Below are 20,437 nucleotides of genomic sequence, written 5' to 3' on the forward strand. Positions count from 1 at the left end.
TTAAAACAGGCAGATTTTTTTTTAATTAAAATTGATGTGTAAACTTTTATAGCACGTGCTGGAAGACTTACCACCTCTGCCCCAGCTCCCTTCCAAGAAGCACAGGAAGATGGGAAGGCCTCACCACATCCCTGCTGCATACCCTTACCTCCACTTTCAAAGTTCCAAACTCAATTCAGCTATGTTTTGCAATGGATTTGTAAGGGTCTGAAGCAAACTCAGTTTTGCCCTTTAAGTGTGGGTAACATGTTGTCCATAAAACGATTAAAAGAATGACAGCTTTTAAAATGAGTCATCATTGAAAAAGAACCCTCAGAATGCCTGTGGAGGTAGCTGCCTCTGATGAGCACTGCAGGCACACACTGCTATAAAACTTCCTTCCAATCTTTCCCCACTCTCTTCTTGAGGAAAGTGTGGCTGTGCCTGCTGTTCCAATCTACTCACTGGCCTTGTTAACACCCTTGCTTTTTCTCACTAGAAGCAAGAGCTTCAAGAGCTCTTTAAAAAGAGGGTTAAAAAGAGGTATACCAGCTGCTTGAACCTCTAATGACATGAGCTGTCCTTTGATCAGAAGCTCATCAGCCTGCACAATTCAATTTATCCCTGACCTAAGAATTTGCCTTATGAGACAAAGCATCCCTCCTAAGGCAGCCATTTGGCTATTGATCTTGCCAGCTCGTTTCTATAATATCAAGGGTGGAGTTCAGGTTTGCGAGTTTCTCCACACCACCATCACAGTCCCAAGTGAATATCTGACTTCAGAAATCCTGGATGTTGAAGCCAGTAAACCACACACAGGTTCAATACCCACATTCATACACTTGTAAGTTCTCCAGGCTCAAGTGTTCATCCCTTCCATGCATGGCAAATAAAAAAGTAACACCGGCCCTAAAGAAATTAATTGACCAGCATGGTCCCCTTTTACAGAGCCATCAGATCTTTCACACTGGCTGTGAATAAGATGTGTGTGTGTGATTAACATCCTCATTTCTTTTTCTTCCTTTCATAAACAAATATGGGTGTGGGAAGGAGATGTGTCTAATATCCTTTCTTATGAATACATTTCCAACCCGCTTCTGCCTCCATCCCCTCTCCAAAAAAAAAAAAAAAAAAAAAGGGGGGGGGGAAGGAAAGTAAAATCATAGTTAAAAATGTGCTCAAACGTATGAGAATACATGAGCCAGAGGTGGGGGGATAGTCGCATGCTGTATGATGCATTATGCTTAAACAAAGTGAAAACAAACACCCCCTCTTCTCTGCAACTGGTTGCGACTCCCCTGCCTATTGTCAGAAAATGACAGAGAGGGAAAAAATGAAGGCAAAATGATTGTGCATTGCATGAGGATATCTGTTAAGGTGAGCTGCTTTGGTTCATGCACAGTCTCCTCTGGCTGGCTCATGGCTGGCTGGCCCAATTGTGTGGTTTTGTTCGTCACGTAGTCCTGCTGGTTTGCTTCAGCCATGCTCCTTCCACAAAACCAGGTGAATACTGTGGTCTGGCATGCTGGTGGCAAAGACCAGGCCCATGTCATTTTGACCATCCAAACCATCCAGCCAATCCATTTCCCCGGCCAGGAAGCTCGAGCCCCTCTTTGACTTTCTGTATTCCGGCAGTGGCCAGCGGCTGATCAGTTTCTCTGTCCTCAAGTCCATTATGTACAGGTAGTGGTTATCAAACAGGAGGGCAAAAATGTCGCCGAAGCCCAGCAAGGACAAGTTCGCAAATTCAGGAGGTTTGATAACCCTGCAAGGGGAGAGAAGAAACAGACCACCACAAATATCAGAAGAAAATGTTGCAAAGAATGGAGAGTTGATCTTTTAAATGATTTTTTTAATGGTGTTGATATGATCTAGATTGCAGTCTGCTGCTACTTAACCAACCTGGCATCCTGGTGTCTTGCAAGTGACATGTTGCCATGTAAATGCAAGATACCAAAGGAATCCCATCTGGAATGGCACCAGTCATTCAAAACCTGACTCTTACAAGTTATCGCTGACATTGTCAGGGTATTCGGCTTAGCTTGTCCACTTTAGACCTCTTGGCCAGACCTCCACAGCACACTCCAGGAACATGACTCAGGAAGCATCAACACTTAAGTTTCCTCTATTAAGAAAAGTGTTTACTGGGTTAATTCCACATGAGTTGGAAATAGTGGCTCATGCCTCACAATGCACCTGGCTGAATGTGGTAACCTTCTTATCTATGTCACTGGGCAGATTTGGCAAGCAACTTTGTGTACACAGTAAAAGGGTTCACTTTACAGTATAAAGTGTGGGTCGTGACAGGGGATTGCAGGAATTGTTGAACGCCATCTGTTGAACCATGGGTTTGTGTGAAGAGTTTTTGGGAAAAAAATCATCTGAAGAGGAGAACTGCCAGACTACAGAACTCAGAGAACTCAGTCAGCCGCAGGATTCTGAGCAACCAGAGTTAGAACTTGCTAATGGACTTTGTTTCAGCAAGGACTTTGAAGTACAGAACCCTCTCTGGGACCAGAGAGAAAGAAGCTTTTCTATATATAGTGTGTGTAAATGGAGTGTGTGTTTTGCGTGTGCCAACTAGAACAACTCTGCTAAAAACAAATGTTTCATGTTGGTGTGTTTAACTGCTTTACTGAAGCTTCTGTGGCACATACACAGAGAACAAAAATATACATACATATGCATGTATATATATATGTATGTGTGTGAGAGAGAGAGAGAGAGAGAAAGAGAAGAAAAAGAAGAGGAGGAGGAGGAGAAATTCAGATCCCAACAACCTCTGCATATGTCGGCCTCAAATCCAGACTGTTTACCTGTGGATATCGTAGCTGGCGAAGTCCCACTGATACAACCCGATAGCTGAACTGCAGACAATGTATTTGCCATCGAAATGAAGTCGAGGCTGGAGGGAGATGCTGCGGTCTTCTGAGACGGTAAGGGTTTTTAAGCACTTGCAGTTGATCTCTCTCCCAATGGGCCAGATCTGTAACAATACAATCAACCAATGATTGTGGCAACAGGGAAGGATAAAGGGGGTACACTTTGCTAACTTGGTGAAGTCTCCCTTGCAGGCCTTCAAGCCAAGAACTCCCTCCCAGAACCCTGCCTCTCTCTTGAAGGAAAGCTCTCCCACTTCAACATCTGCAAAGCCTCATGGGTGCAGCTCTTTTTAATCCACAATCCTTATGGGAAAAGTTTGTGTAACTGCCTTTCAGCCTTTCCTCCTCCTGTCTAGTTTATAAATTTATCAGGGCAGAGACCTGTACTTTTATTTTTTGCTTATGTTACACTGCAAAGTACCATGCACACTAATGATGATGATAAAACTGGACTGTATCCCATGCTGGTTCTACCCAGAATAGGCCCAATGAAAATAATGGGTGTGATTATTTTAGATCCATTAATTTCAATAGGTCTACTGTTAGAAGAACTTAGTTTGAAATAACCCATTATTACTATTGGGCTGTATGCAACAACATTCTACTTGGAGTAGACCCACTGAAATTAATGTACCCACGTTAGTCATGCTAAGTAGGTGCTTTTACCTTATGCTGGCCTATGGCTGCAATAAATATTCTTTACCTTCTTCTGCTACTGAAGGGAAGCCTCGTCCTCTAAAACCTGCCTCTTGACATGCTTATGAAAAAGCCTTCTAACTACCAAGCAGCTGGCAGACAATGGGCAGAATAATTCACCCCTTAGGATCCATTAGGGAGAAGGACCACAGAGCATGTGCTTTGCAGGCAGAAGTTCTCATGTTCAATCCTCTGGCATCTCTAGGTAGGGCTAGTAATGTCCCCTACCTGAAACCCTGGAGAACTGCTGCTGTCAGTCAGTGTGGACAATACTGATAGCCAGCTGAATACTGAAGCCAGCCAACGAATACTGATAGCCAGCCAATACTAAAGGCACCTTCCTAGTCAGATTCAGATTTGTACTGATCTAGTCTAATCCAGCAAAGGCTTGTGACTTTCCAGAATTTATTTACACCTGCAATTTCCCCTGATTTCTGGAGCTCCATGAAGCTGAGACCATACATACCTTGATTTCGTATTTATCTGCGCTTAACAAGATGTAATCCCCAGGGCTGTGCATGAGAGATTTGACTTTGCACTTCTGCAAGACCACCTGCAGTAGGAACAAAGTGTGTCTAAGGCTTGAGGCAACATGTCAGACAGGTCACTAAAAAAAGCACTGCAATGTTCATTCAGATACATTTATGTCCCGGGAGGTAAAAATCTAATCTCACAATAAGAAATGCCAGATGCTGCTCTATTATGTCTGAGAAAGAGAAGCCACAATGGAGGCTGTGCACTGTCTCCAACTAACCCACTGTGCAGCTGGATTATTTTGTTCTTACTTCAGTACAGTACATTCAGTACATTCTGTACAGAAAGATTTTGTTCTTACTTCAGAATGATATCTGTTGTTACACATTCTTACACAAAATGATTTCTGTTGTATTGAAACCCACTTTTTCCCATTAAGCTTATGGCACAACCACCTGGGTCTCATGCCCTACTTTAAGGCTGTGTAACTGAAACAACCACACACTGCTTCAATGTTAACCCCTGTTTCCACGTCCTTCTTTTTCGTTTCCCTATGTTGAATTTTTGTAAGCTTCTTAAGAGCAGGGATTGATCCTCTTGTGCTCTATAAAGCATCATGTGCACTAACGGTATTACGTAAAGAAAAAAATATAGAATGCTGCATGCAGATCATGGTTTCCTCCACATGTTGGGAACCAGCAACTGTAGCTCTGAGTACTTCCTTTGCATGCAGAATGTCCCAAGTTCAATCCCTGCCATCTCCAGGTAGGCCTGGGAGAGACGCAAGGTCTGAAACCCTGGTGAGCCACTGCCTGTCAGTGTAGGCAAGGTAGATGGACCTGGTGGTCTGACTCAGCGAAAAGCGATTACCTATATTCCTGCATGTGGTGGCCTTGTCCTCTAGCACCAGATATGCAAAGCTGGCAAATAACCTTTGGCCTCAAATGGTTTGTAGTTAAATTTTAGCCACTGTGGTGTAGCAGTTAGAGCACTGGACCTGGGAAACTAGAATTCGAATCCCCACTCAGCCACAAAGATGACCTTGGGCCAACTGCTATCTTGCAACCTAACCTACCTCCCTACCTCACAGGGTTGTTATGATAAAATTGGACAAAAGGAGAGAACCACGTATGCCACCTTGAGCGTTTTGAGGAAAGGTGGGATATAAATGCAACTATTAATAAATGACACCCAGTGCAAACTTTAAACAGGAAGGGAGCTAACCCAGCCTACCTTTGTGACCCATTCCGTGTGCCCTGTTAGTGTATTGAGACACACTCCCGTTGATAAGGCCCAGACCTTCACAGTGAAATCCGCTGAGCCACTGACCAGGATGTCGAGCTCGTCATTGTAATCAACACTGAAAACTACAAAAGCCAAAAAAGAAAAGGGAACTTTAAAAGAGATTGGCCATGCTGATCTCTATACCAAGTCAGATCAAAGTAATCATGCAGTTATTTTGGGATGTGTGTGTGTGTGCAATTGTGAGTCACACTGCAGTTATACTGATTTGGCTTCCTTGAAATTTAGAGTTTTCCCTTCCATGTAATAGACGTGTAGAATTTACAAGTTTGGAAGGATAGCCAGGTAAACATACTTAGGTAATGCCTACCCAATGATTAGAGCTAGAGAACTGCAGCCAGGGGAGGGGGTTCCCTTGCCTAGAAAGCTGTCTTATTCTGGGCCAGGCTATTGGTTCATGTAGCTCAGGACTATCTGCATGAGTTGGCAGCGGCTCTCGAGGGTTTCAAACAGGGAGTTTCTCCCAGCCATATCTGGCATGTGTGACAGAGACTTGGTTAGATGAGGCAGATGGGCCTGTTCTTGTCGCTGCTTGTCCACCAGGTTTGTCTTATACACAGCAACCCATGTCATATGGGTGGGGTGGGGTTGCAGTGATTTTTAGGAAGTCATTAGCTTACATCAGGCGTCCTGTTGGGAAAACCCAGTTTTCTGAGTGCATGTTCTGGAAGCTGGGCAATAGGGGCAGTACAGGATTCCTTTTGGAGTACCGACCTCTCCACTGCACCAAGATTTCCTGCCTGAGCTGAGCTGGTCGTGGTGGATGTCCTCCTGGAGTCTACCTCTTTCCAAATCTGAGTGACTTTATCTGCAAAAAAAGCTTTGCAAACTCATTGCAGGAGACCTTTTTGCAGATAAAGTCACTCAGATTTGGAAAGAGGTAGACTCCACCATGGGAGCAGGGCCGGGAGAGTGCTAGAGTCCTTTCTGGTCAAGTTGCATGAGATCAGTTCCAATCTGTTACCTCCAAGGATGTGGACAGGCTGCTTGGATGAGTGAAACCAACCACCTGTCCCCTTGATCCTGGCTAATAAAAGTGAGCTGGGAAGGGCTGGCTGATGGTTCTCTGGGGGCTGGTGAGTGCTTCCCTCTGTGAGGGAGCCTTCCCAGACCTGCTGAAAGAGTGGCCGCCGAAACCATATAACACCGGTCCTGAAAGACCTACATTGGCTCCCAGTATGTATCCAAGCACAATTCAAAGTGTTGGTGCTGAAGTGTTGGTGCTGAAGCATCTCCACTCCCATTGTTCAGCCCGGACACTGATGTCCAACTCCTAGGGCCTTCTGATGGTTCCCTCCCTGCGAGAAGTGAGATTACAGGGAACCAGGCAGAGGGCCTTCTCGGTAGTGGTGCCCACCCTCCCAGCAGATGTCAAGGAAATAAACAACTATCTGACTTTTAAAAGACATCTGAAGGCAGCCCTGTTTAGGAAAGTTTTAAATGTTTTATGTTTGGTCGTGTTTTTAATGTTCTGTGAGAGCCGCCTAGAGTGTCTGGGGAAGCCCAGCCAGATGGGTGGGGTATAAATAATTAATTATTATTATTATTACTATCTAGCAATGCCAGGAACTGAACCAGAGACCTTCTACATGTAAAGCCCATGCTAGAGTCAGTCCCAAGCAACATGGAACTGTGTACAGTTCTGGTTGCTTCATCTCAGAAAGGACTATATACAGTTGGGAAAGCTTCAGAAAAGGGCAACCAAAATGATCGAGGGGATGGAGCAACTCCCATGAGGAAAGGCTGCAACATTTGGAACATTTTAGTTTAGAGAAAAGGCAAGTAAGACCTTATAGAAGTTTATAAAATTATGCATGGGGTGGACAAAGTAGATAGAGAAGTTTTTCTCCCTCTCTCATATCAGGAAGTTGCACCTGCTGTGGACAGTGATGGCCACCAATTTAGATGGCTTTGAAACAGGATTAGACAAATTCATGAAGGAAAATGCTATCGATGGTCAGTAGCCATGACGGCTATTCTCTGCCTCAACAGTCAGAGGCAAAAATGCTTCTGAATACGAGTAGCTGGAAACCATAGGAGGGGAGAGGGCTGGCTGCTCTTGTGCTCAGGTCCTGCTTGCAGGTTTCCCACAGGCATCTGTTTGGCCACTGTGAGAACAATATGCTGGACTAGATGGGCAACTAGCCTGATCCAATATGGAGAGTGAGTAGGGTAGCTGCTAAACTAGGGGAGATGCATAGCAAGGCTAGCTTGCGGACAGATGTTGCTTGAAATGACCTAAAGGGCTTCAAGTATTCCTGAGAACACCAACACACCTGCCCCCGTGTGGCCTCTGAAGTGCTGGGTCTTAGTTCCTGAGCTCCACTCCCAGCAGGCTACCGTGTTGTCAAAGGAGCCTGTGACCAGCTTTTGTTCATCAAACTTCACTGCTGCACAGGTGTGGGTCTGGATCCCATAGATGCATTGCCCTGTGCTCACATCCCACAGCTTTGCAGACAAGTCATCTGAACCTGCGGCCGCAAAGGAAGAAATGAAGTGTGGTTTAGTGCCTGAAAAGTCAGAAGGTTCAGAAGGTATCCAACATGATCCACAAAACAATGGCATCCAACCAGGACCTGGGAGAATTGAGTTCAGATCAGTCATAGTTTCACTACTTGGCCAGCCACTACTTAAACTTCTCAGTGACCCATCTAGAAAGAGCCACTGGTTAGAGTCTGTCTCACTGTTTCCCAAACATCTGTTCAAAATTTGGAGGCCTATTTTCTTAACACCTGAAACTGTTTTACTTTCATAACAAATGAAAAGAAAAATAACCCATTCAAAGAGGAGTGTGTCCTCAGTGTTTCTGTATTAGTACTCGTTCCACTCTGATCCCAAGGCATGCCTAGACCAATGGCTCATACATAAATGCAACAGGGCAAATTGGGTGGAGAGGGCAAGTCTGCCGCAAAAGAGTGCCTTGAATAATCTGATCATCCCTAAAATCACAGTGCATAATTACCTACCCAGGGGCTGAATGGAAGGAGGGAAAGTTGAGCACTCAATCACACACAGAGACACAAAGGGCAGTCTGTTATTGGGCACATGGGAATTGGCACTTTAGCTGTTCTTCTATACCATTTAATTTGGGAATTATTGGCACAAGAAAGCTTTAAAGTTGTGATGTCAAAGTTTCTTAAAAAGGTATCTGAAATCCCCCACCCCAATTTTACAATGAAAAAGTAAACCCTACTGACAGCTCTCTGCTCCCAAAAGTACCCCACCATGATATTATTCTGCTGAAAATTTTCTGTGATCTCCCCCAAGATCCCTCAAAATTGGTCATTTATTATTTCTGTGCCATGCTCACTTTGATAAGTGGCCCCTGGAGGATTGCACATAGGTCAATGCAGCCCTCGGCCCAAAAAAAGAAAGACATTCCTGCTTTAAAACTATTTTGAATATCTTGGGGGGGGGGATCTCTGCTTGGCATTTAAAAATAAAACAAGCTTCTAGTTCTCATGCATGCAGGAGAAAACTCAGAAATATATCCATGCCCTTCCTGTCATTGACAAGGATTTCCAAGCCTGAGTTTATGATGCAGAACAAGTGAGCACAATTAAGCAAACAAGAATGCAGATACACTTGTGGCACATAATTGATTCCAACTCAATAATTTTGATTTGGGAAGAGAGGTGATTGGTGCAGAACAGAAAGTCCTAGTCATGCAAAATCATTAGCTTCCAATAGTGGAAGATGAAGCTTTTGGTCACACATGATAGGATCTGTGACAATTAACTCTCTTGCTAGTAGGAAATCTCAAAGGATTAAAAACTTTGGCTTGCAAATAAATCCTTCACTTTTCCAGACAGAAATGATTATTTATATTAGGCCAGCTGATTTTTGTATAAACAAATCAATGCTGCCTGTCCCCTTGCTGCCCTTTCATTAATGGATAATTTGAGCATTTGGTTTTAAGCCCCACCCCACCACCAAAAAGCCACCCTCACAGGGAGATCCACACTCCACAGCAGATCCATGGTAGGGGAATTTGTAGGGAAGACTGGTGTGAAGCCAAAGGAGCAGCCTCCTCCTCAGAATGTATTGTAGGTTTTAGAATGCTGAAGAGGCCTTTCTTTAATATTAGCGCACATTGGCTGTGTTGAAACATCACAATAAACTATGGTTAACACAATAGCAACAAGATTAGCCTACTCCTAGGCTCATATGCTCTGCACTCTGGTGCAAGAAAACTGGAAATTTTTGCTTCTTATTAGCCACAGTTTAGCATGACACATGAACTCTAAAGTGCGGCTACACATAATTACAATCTGTGGAAACATGCCAACTTTATAAACAGTGGTCTGATGCTGGTTTGTTGCAACATAGTAAAAATGAATCACAGTGTATTGAGTTTCTGAAAGATGGCAAGCTGCAGTTAAATAGAAGCAAAAGCTTCGAAGTTTGTCCTTGCATCTGTCGGGGGGACCAGGCAAGCCTGGGGAGGGGCACAAGGCTTGTTCCTATCACAACAAACCATAGCTTATTGTAGTGTCCAAATACAGACACTGCATGCTTTTATCAAATACATTTTTACAATGTTAGTGAAAGCTTGTGGCTAGAACAAGGTCTGGGATCCGTGGGGCCTGATAATGGCCTATGGTGAGCTGTGAATGACCAAATCTCCTATTCAGATCTTGGTCTTGCTATAACGTCACTAAGCAGCTTTAGACAAGCCTTCCAGCCTCAGCCCACTAAATGAAGCTGAATATTGGAAGATCCAGGACAGATTTTAAAAAGTACTATTTCATGTGGTGAATAGTTGAACTATGGCACTTGCTCCCACAGGAGGCAGTGGTGGTCACCAACTTGGGATGCTTTCAAAAGAGTAGACAAATTCATGGAGGAAAAGGTTCACAATAGCTATGTTCTGCCTCCACAGTTGAAAGCAATAAAGCATCAGAATACCAGCTGCTGGAAACCTCAGGAGAGGAGAGGAGAGTGCTCTTGTGCTTGAATCCTGTCCATGTGTATCCTGCAGGCATCTGGCTGGCCACTGTGAGAAGATGGACTGGATGGGCCATAGGCCTGTTCCAGCAGGGCTCTTCTTATATATGCCACCTCCCAGTAATATTACTTACTCTGGCAATTTATATACAGGCAACTTCCCAAGTGTGTGTGTGGGGGGGGTCATCATGTGTGTCGGCAGGGCACGCATAAGCCCTCCCTCCCACTTCTGGGGCTGAAATCTGTGCATGCATCAGCGGTCATGTGTTCCTTGAACACGCACAAAATGGGAGTTGCTTGTACCAATTAATTATGATAGTCCCTGAGTGGTGTGCAAACAACTCCACAATAAAGATAAAAATCAGTTAAAACTATAAAATCAGAATTCAGTTAAAACACCTGCTGAAATATTTTAAATGTCTTCTGTAGGTGCCGGAATTTCAATATGTAGGGTGCCCTGACCTCCAATGAAGGGGAGTTCTGTAGTATTTGGCCTACAATGAGAAAACATTTCTAAGGACACCTTAAATGTCTGAAGAACAATACAATCTACAAAGTAGTAGGAACCCAAAGATAACATTATGTAAGAATAAAAACAGTAGATAAAATCAACATGTAAAACAGTCTAATGTGGATTTAAAGGCCTGAGGAAATGTAGGAAGACTTCTCCTGGTACTAGAGATAGTAAATATATGCCTTCTTCAGGAATGAGATCTAAAGGCAGGTGCCACCATTAAGAAGACTCTCTCCTCAGTTGGAAACCACCTCACCCAGAAGGTAGGGTCTTTGAAGATTATCTCAGCACATATGCCATCTCGGGTTGAGTTCCTGAAGGATCACCTCCTCCAGGTCCAAGACATATACAGCTTTGAAGGGAAAGCAGTGCACAACCTGGTGATTACAGAATAAATGATGCAAGGAGGGAGTTGCAGCCCCAGATAGGGAAAGAGATAGTAAGGGAACATCTAGCTACTTTAAATGAATTAAAATCTCCAGGGCCTGTTGAGCTGCACCCAAGGGTACTAAAGGATCTTGTGGATGTAATCTCAGAACCTCTGTCTATAATCTCTGAGAATTCTTGGTGAATAGGGGAAATCCCTGTGGACTGGAGATGGGCAAATGTTCTCCCCATCTTCAAAAGGTGTGGGGGGAGGGGAAGCCCAGGTAAACTATCTACCGGTGAGCTTGACATCAGTGCCAGGAAAGGTCCCAGATAACTAAACAGTTGGTGAGCAATTAGAAAAAGATGCTGTGATTACTACGACCCAGCATGGGTTTCTCAAAAACAAGTCATGCCAGATGAATCTTTCTTTTTTTTAATAAAAGTTACAAGCTTGGTGGGTCAGAGGAATGCTGTGGACATAGGGCATCTTGATTTCAATAAGGTTTTTGATGAAGTTATGAAGTTCCCAACAGCCAGAAAGCTGTTAAAATGTCAAAAAATGAAAAAGCCACACAAACAAAAACGCCAATTTTTTTAAGCAAAAACAAAAGCTCCAAATATCACCTCTGTGTTGCATGGGTGCTTGGGACTCAGCAGGAAGACTCTGATTAGCAGCGGGGGGACTCAATTTACAAACGGAACACACTCAACAGGAAGCAGAACATGTTCTGCTTCCAAGGCAAAATTCACAAACCAGAACACCTACTTCCAAGTTTGCAGCATTCTATTTCCAAGTTGTTCATAAACTAAGCTGTTCTAAAACCAAGGTACCACTGTATATGAAACTGCTGGGGATGGTTATTGGGAGTTACGGGTTGATGTGCAGGCCTTGGTGATGTATTTACCTCGCCCGGTCCAGTGTGAGAGACAGACCGCAACAGCAACTTCACCCAGCGGTATGTCAAACATCTCCTTCTGATACCTCTTGAGTAACACGTTGGCTGGGAAAAACAGATCTTGCTTCCTCCCAGACAACTGATGCACATTCCTTCCTAATATGGCCTTGAATATTGTTGTGACATCTGGCCCCAGTAATCAACAACTCAGCCTCACTGGTGTGAAGTGCAGAGAGTGAATATGAAGCCGCTGGAATTTTTTAAAATTTTTCTCTCTTTTTTTGGTATAAATATATAATATACATTCCCCACCTCTAAGACTGCCAGTCTTCCAGTGTCACTCACCCTTCACATTTCACATTTAATCCTCAATTTTACATACAACCACATCATAAATAAATAAATAAACACAATCCATCTCTCTTCTTTTCTGTCTGAAAGTTTCAGAAGCCATCAAGATGGTATATACTATGGTCCATCCTGTCCCTTTCACTGTTCTTACTTCCAACTTTAAGCTTCAACGGGGTGGGCCAATGTAATCTCAACAAAATCTGTATCTCCTCTCCATCCTCCCCACTAAACAAATAAATCTTCCTGGAGTCCATCCTGCCAATCCTCTGTTCCATTACCTCCAACTCCAGTTTTTTCTCTCTTCCGAGTGCTTAACAGACAGTCAATCCAGTTGTTACCAATCTTTTCTTCTTTACTATTTTTATTTCATAATACAAAGTTCCAAGGGGTGGTCAAAATCCCTCAAAAGTCTCGAGGGGAGTGATTTTAAGTTTAGTCTGCCACGCACAAAGAAGGGTTAGGATTTGTGGGCTAAAATAGAATGTGATTTATATCCCGTCGAATTGATTTTGTAACAAGTCTACGTTTCTCGTAGTAAAATAACATCAAAAGATTGAATAAAACTAATAAATTCAGGGTCATTGGCCTTTTTCCTCAAGCCCACAATGTTCCAGGAAAGGATCTTAAACCTAGGGTCACTTGGTAGTCATTTGATTTCAATTAAGTGATCCCATCAGTTACCATTCCCCCTGCCCTTTTAACTATTCCTAGGAATCAACACCCTAACATCTTCACTACAGCAAATGGTTAATTGCCTGTCCTTGCTGGGCTTGCACTCCCCCTTACGGAGCAGGTTCACTGTTTGGGAGTGCTTCTGGATCCAGCTCTGTCACTGGAGGCTCAGGTATATACAGTGGTTGGAAGTGCCTTTTACCAACTGGGACTGGTTCAACAGCTATAGACATTCCTGAACTGGGAAAGTCTGGCCACAGTAGATCATGAATTGGTTACTTCAAGATGGCAATATGCTCTAAGGGGGGCTTCCCTTGTGCTTGATCCGGAAGCTGCAATTAGTGCAGAATGCTGCAGCACAATTGCTGACAGGAGTGAGGCCTTGTCAGCATATCGTGCCTGTTCAGTGATCTGCACTGGTTACCAATTTGTTACCAGGCCAAGTTCAAGGTGTTACTATCAGTATATAATGGCCATATTAACTTGGGGCCAGTTTACCTAAGAGATCAGCTTACCCAATGCGTGCCCACTTGACCGCTTCAATCAGCGGAATTGGTACTACCACAAGTGCCATATAATACCCATTCTGCATTTGTAAGAACTCAATCATTTACTGTGGCAGCACTTACACTTTGGAACTCCCTGCCTATTAATAGCAAGCAGCTGCCTTCACTGTATTCTTTTAGGTGCCTGCTACATATATTCTTGTTTAGACAAGCCTACCCAGATGCTTAGAAAGTTGATGTGAGTTTTAACTTGTTTTAGCATTTCAAAGTTTTGTGTGTTTTAAAATATAGGCACCACCCCTTACGCGTATTCGACTCATGTGCAACTGTATACACGCACCGGGAAATTAAAAATAATTCTATTCAAACCTGGAAATGGCAGGAGAGAGCAGGAGAGTCCCCGTGGCTTGCAAGGAGACCCTCCCTGGAAAATGTTTTTATCTATAGATTATGAAGGCTTGAAAAAGGCGCACGGGGGCCCTGCTGCTGCTGCACCATCAAGCCCACCAGCTGAGAACTGGGAAAGCCACTTCGCAAGTCCTGTCTGTGCGGCTTTCCCAGCCTCTCTGGTGAGGAGTGGGGGCTCCCCTGGAAATAATCCCTTCTATAGCCACCTAATGAAGAACAAAAGCTTTAGAATGTGTCAACAGGGCTGCAGGTTCCAAATTCATGTGTGGGAAGCTGTTCCTTGCAGCGGGCTCAGCTGCGCGGCTTCCCCATCCTTCCTGCCAAGATTGAAGGTGAAGAGGGGAGGAAGGGAGTCTTCATTACCCTTTAGATTAGAAGGGAAGGAGCAGAACAAGGGCAAACAAAAGTGGATGTGTGTGTGGGGGGGGAGAGAGAGAACAAAAAAACAAAGCCACTCAAACTCCCCACTTACACACATTTCATTTCTGTTGGGGGGGGGGAACGTAACCCCCACGTAAGTGGAAAGTTGCCTGTATTATTGTACGTGTTGCTAGGTATAATTTTATTGTTTTATCTTTTGATGTATTTTGAAAAACCAAGTGTATACATTTTGTGAAATAAATAAATAAATAAATCAGTGACTTCCTGGCTCACAGCCCTCTCACACATATCCACAACACTAATTCTCATTGCACCACTACAACCAAGCCATTTGGGCCATCCTACCTGTACAAAGAAGTCCATCTTTATAGTAAAGTGCGTACACTCTGGCACTGTGTCCAATCAGTGAGGAGGTCTCAAAGGCTTTGTGGTCCTCTAGTTGCTTCATCCTTAAGATGGCCTTCAAGTACACCTTCTTCCAGTGCAAAGCATCTTGGACAGAGTCATCAATCTGCCAGCCCAGTTTTCTACAGGCAGTCTGCCACACCTCCATACAGGCACTTATGACCTTGTTCCATTGCTTAGAGACGAGGCAGCACGTGAGTAAGGTCTGAGGGTCGAGCCATTTTAACAAATAAAAACTGAGTTCCAACGGGAGGAGTTTGAGGAAGTCCCGTTTGAGAAGGGTCTCTAGGTTATTGGAGAGGTGCCTGAGCTGGATAGCCCCACTCAAGCTAATCAGGTGATCCAACGACTCATTTTTCTGCAAGTCCGTCAGAGAGAGAAACGTAACAGAAATATTATCAAGCCATGCTTCAAAGTCCTTTCTCTCCATAAGGTTATGGAAACATTTACCTGTGGGACATCAAAATACAGTATTAGTTCTGCTCAAAAACCAAATATGAACACCTTAAATAAAAAATTAAAAAATGACACACTCTGCCTCAGATGCACTTCAAACAACAACATGGCACAGGGCGGTTAATATAGAAAAATCAGCAATGTACAATGTGAAGGAGAACTCCCTTTTAAACCGAATGTGCTGAGCACAACATGCAAAAACTGTGGGATTTTTGTCTGTCCAGTGCAAAATATAGTAGTGCCTTTGAAAGCCTATGATTTTCAGCTGCTAGTCCTTATGTTTGGTTTTACATTGCATGATCAAAGGAAAACAAGGGACCCAACATCAATGTGACATCAGGTGCCTGACAGGTCGGTGTCTCAGCTCTCCTCTCAGACTTGGTCCAAAAGGTTTTGGGGAAGGCAAGTCTCTGGACTGCTAGCCCCATCCAGGTCCCAACCCCTGGTTTAGATTTATCAGAGGACCTGTCCAAAGACAACTGCTGAATGGGTAGCCGAGCAGCAAGGAGTTGGACCACAATGCATATTGGTTCCACCCAACTTTCTTCCCTATTATCCTATCTAGCATTTCAATGGGAAAGAGGGCGTATTTACCTTAAGTAGTTGTCTGTATTATCAGATAGTTGCTTAGCAGGTAGCTGCCAATTGTCTTCTTGCTCCTCAGAACCCGACAGGGATTGGGATTCCTCTGGGGCCATTTCTTCTGTAGATGTAACAAGAACCATATAAGTCACTGAGGCCAGATTTTCTCCACCTCTCCAGTCACTGCATAGCGCTCTAATGATTCCCAAACCCACTACTGTTACCACTCACTTTTGACCACACCTTAACTTTCCAACCTAATTCATCTGATCAAGGGATATTTCTTCATAATGACCAGGATTCTACATTTGCTGTCTTGGGAGTAAATCCCATTGAAGCCAACAGGACTCGCTCCAAAGAATGTGTTAAGGAGTTCTGTAGTTCAATAAAGGTTCTTTCAAAGTATGTGTTAAGATCCAGGTGTTAATACTTGTTTTGCGAAAGACTAGGTAAAATTTTGTCAAAGTGGCATAAGACAATAATCCCAAGTAGTAGAGGGGAGAAAGGTGAAGTTTATAAAAACTCAAAAGACATTAATGATAATTTTTTTAAAAAAATTGTTTGGAATAATAAACTAAAAGGCATAGCTTATGAGGGTGTAGAAGCTTTTAAAAATAAAATAAAATTACCTTATTTAGATTATTGACAAATGCAAATGTTATTTTTCACCAGTATCAGAAGCAGAAATCAAGCAAACTATTCTTAAAATGACAACTGGTAAAACACCACGATTTCCTATTGAATAATATAAGACATACATTGATCTACTAGTACCAAAACCTCATCAACTGTATGAAGAGATGTCTGACAAAGGTCTTTTATCAATGACATTTAATCAAGCTTATATTACAGCTATACCAAATCAGACAAACTGAGTAAAGTTGATACAAAGATTTTAACAACGACCCAAGCAAATAGAATTCAGCAAGTAATAATGGTGGTTACAGAGAATGACCAGACTGGCTTTATAAAAATGAGGCAGAAAATAATATTAGATTAGTGGTGGATTTGTAAGATTTAAATAAAAATAAAGACAATTTTTAATTACGGTATATCACTAGGCAATGAAATGGTTTTCAACAATATTTATATATATAAAGGTAAAGGTAAAGGGACCCCTGACCATTAGGTCCAGTCATGGATGACTCTGGGGTTGCGGCGCTCATCTCGCTTTAGTGGTTGTTTAGAACCCCCTAGCTTGCGCTATTAGACAGCATTGCGAGATTCACAGAGCGGTTCATAATTCAGTTGAATATAAATTGGTTTTATTTTCAGGTGGTACCAAACTAGTATTCCTATATTGATGCAAACAATAGATGCTTTTGGTAAAATATCAGGATACTTTATTAACTAGTCCAAAAGGAATTGATGCCAATAAGTGAAAAATTGATTACTCTTTCAGTTAAGGAATTATCAATTCCGGATTTGCGCCAAATCTATTATATAACTAGGTTTAATGCCAAGAGACATAACTCGATTAGTTACAATTCATATAAACAAAATAATAAAAGAGGCTTCTTTAGTTATTGATAGATGGGAGTCATTAAACCTTAACCTTAGGGGAAGGTTGAATCCTTTCAAAATGTACATTATTCCCAGATTTATCTATATACCACTTCATTGTAAAAAAGCCAAACCCTTCAAAAAACCCTTTCCCTTATGTATATGACTATTTAGATTGCAAGCCTGAAGTCAGAGTTATGTTACTTTTGCTGAAGCTTTAAACTGCAAAGTGCCTTTTGATGAGCATCTTTTAAACACTTAAGAATTATTATTATTCTAAATATAGAGTGGGGGGAAGGGCAGCATTTAACAAATAAATGGGAGAGATGACATTAATGGGGGTGAGGTATAAAGTAGATAGCATACCTCATGCATATTTTTTTCTTTCAAGTTGGGTCTTGACGTGGAATCAGAAAAGTGGATTGCTTTTATAATCTTTGGCCACAATACAACAAAGAGTTGAGCACACCTAAATTTGCACTGAACTATTGCCATTTATTTCAAAGGACTGGGTCTGTACAACTGTGCATTAGTGCATAAAGGTCAAAATGTAATAATAATAATACGTCTCCCATAAAAGAGCACACACACAAGTGGCATGGAAAACACTCTTTATCAGCCTACGCATCTTAGGTTTCTGGAGACGAAGGATGGGAGAAGGGTCATAACTCAGTAGTAGAGCATCTACTTTTCATGCAGATGATCCCAGGGGACCTGCCCATCTTGAGTTAGGGTTGGGACTGTCCCATGCCTGAAGCCCTGGATAAGTGTAGTTGGTGTGGCAATACTGAGCTGGATGGACTAATGGTTTGGGTATAAAGCAGCATCTTATGTTCCTACTGTTGTCTGGGAAGCAATCCATGCATTTGATGTTTTTATAGAGAGCTAGATTTTAACAAGTGCCTGGCGTGCTCTGGTCCATGGGATCACGAAGAGTCGGACACGACTAAATGACTGAACAACAACAAAAGATTTTAACAGGTCAGACTATTTCTCTAGCCCAGTCTATGCTGACTGGTGGTAGCTCCCTAGAAAGGAAGACCCCTTCCACCACCTGATACATGATTTGTTTTTCTTTTAAGGTAATTACGACAGCATTCAACCTGTCTAGAACATTCTACATCCAAAGCATATAGTCCAACTACATTTGATGCTGGCCAAGGAATCCCGCTTCAGGACACACCTGTGACCGGATAGTGTTCACACGTGAAATTTGCCTCTGAAAAGCCTGGGGTGGGGAAAACCCCCATGCTAACTAGTTCAATATCGGAGAACAAGAACAGCCATATGCGGCATGCAGAGTCTTGTGGCATCAGCTGGGCGGTCTCCAGATGTTACTAGACTATAGTTCCCCTCATCCCTACCTAGCAGGACCATCCAACGACACCTGGGGAGGGACCTGAGGTTGGGAAAGGCTGGGCTAGAGTGTCGCACCCGTGCCCGCGAGACCAGGATTCAAACAACCATTTGCTCATGAAGCCAGCTGCCCAGTGGGGATAAAACGGGGAAGGGGAGAATACGCTGATCTCCCGGGAATAAAGGAAGGGTGTAAATAGGATAATACATAATAGCTAAGAATCAAAACACGACGCCGATCCCATCATTCTGCAACCCCCTTACCCCCTCCTCAATCCCGGGCCCTCCAGCAACCTCTTTTGCACCTACCTCAACGGAGACCTCTCCTCAACTTCACCCCAAAGGGCGCAAGTCTCCCCTTCCACCCGCCCAGCCCCGCCCCCTCAGCCCCCCTCCCCACTGCAGGCGGTCTCTATGACAACCCACCTGAGCCCCGCCCCCTTCCGCCGCTCTCCTCAGCCGCGCTCCCTCCTCCCACCGCACTGCCCCTCTTCTCTTCCCGCCCCCTCCCGCCCACTTTATTTTTCGGGGGCGGGGGGTCCAACCTTTCGCCGCCGGGTCCCAGCAAACACTCTACCACAGGCACTTCCGGCGTGAGCACCTGATGTCATCTTCCTCGCGCCTCTTTCCCGCCCCGGATTTTAGAGTCACTTCCGTCCGGAAACGGAAACTTTTTTTAAAGTCTAGCTTAAGGTACCCATAGAGATAGAAATGGAGAGCATTTTCTGAACCACCGATATAAAATGTGAACGGTGACACCGTTGGACATGATTCTCTTGCACTGCTACAAAGTCTCTCGAAATTCTCTCTAGAGACCGACGGCCCTGCAATGCTCTTTACAGCATTGGAAAACCAGTTGAAATTGAGAACGGGAGTTGCCATTGTGTATTGTTGACGATGTGTTGCTCCTTATTTTCCTATATCTTTGTTGTTTTTTACTTTCCCCTTCCAGGGCACAAGAGAGGCCAAGCCGGAAGTACAATCACATGGGGGAAAGGATTTAATCGTCTGGGTTTCTGGTCCGTTGTTATTTTCCTCTCTACCCTGAAAACGTGGTCCCAACTGTTTAGTTCCGCCTTGCAGTTGATTCTCAAGATTGTAGTTGCCGGCTTTAATTTGGAGGTGAAGAGCGATGCTTTAGTCCTTGGACGGGAAGGGAAGGTGAGTTTGCGCCGCCCAAAGCCTCCCCAATAGTTTTTTCCTTACATTATCCCGCTTCCACCCTCCTTCAGTTAGATTTTAATTCATTCTCTCTCCTAAGTTCCCTAATTTTGCACGCTTTCTGCCAACCTCTCCGGTCTGAGGCTATTTTATCAGTCTAGCGTCGCATTCTGTACTTCCACACGGGTCTTGGGGAGGGGTTTTCCCAGGCCTGCTACTAAAGAATTTGGAGGCTGATCCTGGGACATGACCGACGACTTCTCTGGTGAAACAAGTTTTGTGCTTTAGGGGTGTTGGTGGTGTTGGATTGTGAGATGACACCCAAGAAGAGCACTACAGATATGGTTAATAGCGCCTATGTGGTGCCAGAGAGAAATAATAGTGCCTGTTTGACCACTCCCTTGTGTGCCAGTGAGGGACGTGTGTCTTCCTTTGTGGGGTTCTCTGACTGTGGGGTTCCTGATGTTCAGTCTCCCTCAGCAAATGCCCGCTTTGCGTTTTACTAGCCCTTTGGAATTGCAGTACTTTTCAGGCTGGCTGCCTGTTTACTCAGTCCATCCCTCTTGCCTAATAATACAGGGCAGAAGAGCATGGGCG

General features: G+C 43.7%; 2 protein-coding genes and 1 long non-coding RNA gene across 7 annotated transcripts in view; 1 reads left to right on the forward strand and 2 right to left on the reverse strand.

Annotated features, from left to right (window-relative positions):
* FBXW2 (F-box and WD repeat domain containing 2) lies at positions 1 to 19,330 on the reverse strand. 4 transcript variants are annotated; one of them, XM_081847681.1, is made up of 8 exons: positions 19,225 to 19,330; positions 15,833 to 15,941; positions 14,723 to 15,232; positions 7,610 to 7,804; positions 5,265 to 5,398; positions 4,024 to 4,110; positions 2,796 to 2,965; positions 1 to 1,744 (listed from the first exon to the last, which is right to left on the reverse strand). In XM_081847681.1, exons 3-8 carry the CDS (start codon positions 15,210 to 15,212, stop codon positions 1,456 to 1,458), a joined length of 1,365 nt encoding a protein of 454 aa, XP_081703807.1. In that variant the 5' UTR covers positions 15,213 to 15,232; positions 15,833 to 15,941; positions 19,225 to 19,330; the 3' UTR covers positions 1 to 1,455. The 4 variants fall into 4 exon arrangements, with proteins under 4 accessions (XP_081703807.1, XP_081703809.1, XP_081703808.1 ...); XM_081847683.1 differs by having other exon boundaries at positions 15,833 to 15,938; positions 19,225 to 19,312; XM_081847682.1 differs by lacking the exon at positions 19,225 to 19,330 and adding an exon at positions 18,989 to 19,049.
* On the reverse strand, positions 7,814 to 14,708 carry LOC309333879. The gene is made up of 3 exons (XR_014152749.1): positions 13,581 to 14,708; positions 9,489 to 13,538; positions 7,814 to 9,430 (listed from the first exon to the last, which is right to left on the reverse strand). It is a non-coding gene; the product is annotated as an uncharacterized lncRNA (long non-coding RNA).
* SLC2A8 (solute carrier family 2 member 8) overlaps positions 18,072 to 20,437 on the forward strand; it is an 18,285-nt gene continuing 15,919 nt past the window's right edge. The window contains exons 1-2 of one of the 2 annotated variants that reach the window (XM_081847667.1): positions 18,072 to 18,304; positions 19,632 to 19,840. The gene's annotated coding sequence lies outside the window, so the exon portion shown is untranslated. Of the gene's footprint in view, positions 18,305 to 18,505; positions 18,557 to 19,631; positions 19,841 to 20,437 lie in introns of those variants that run through there. The other variant, XM_081847666.1, reaches the window with a different exon arrangement.

This window comes from Podarcis erhardii, assembly GCF_964252035.2.
Source record: "Podarcis erhardii genome assembly, chromosome: Z".
Taxonomy (NCBI): Eukaryota; Metazoa; Chordata; class Lepidosauria; order Squamata; family Lacertidae; genus Podarcis; species Podarcis erhardii.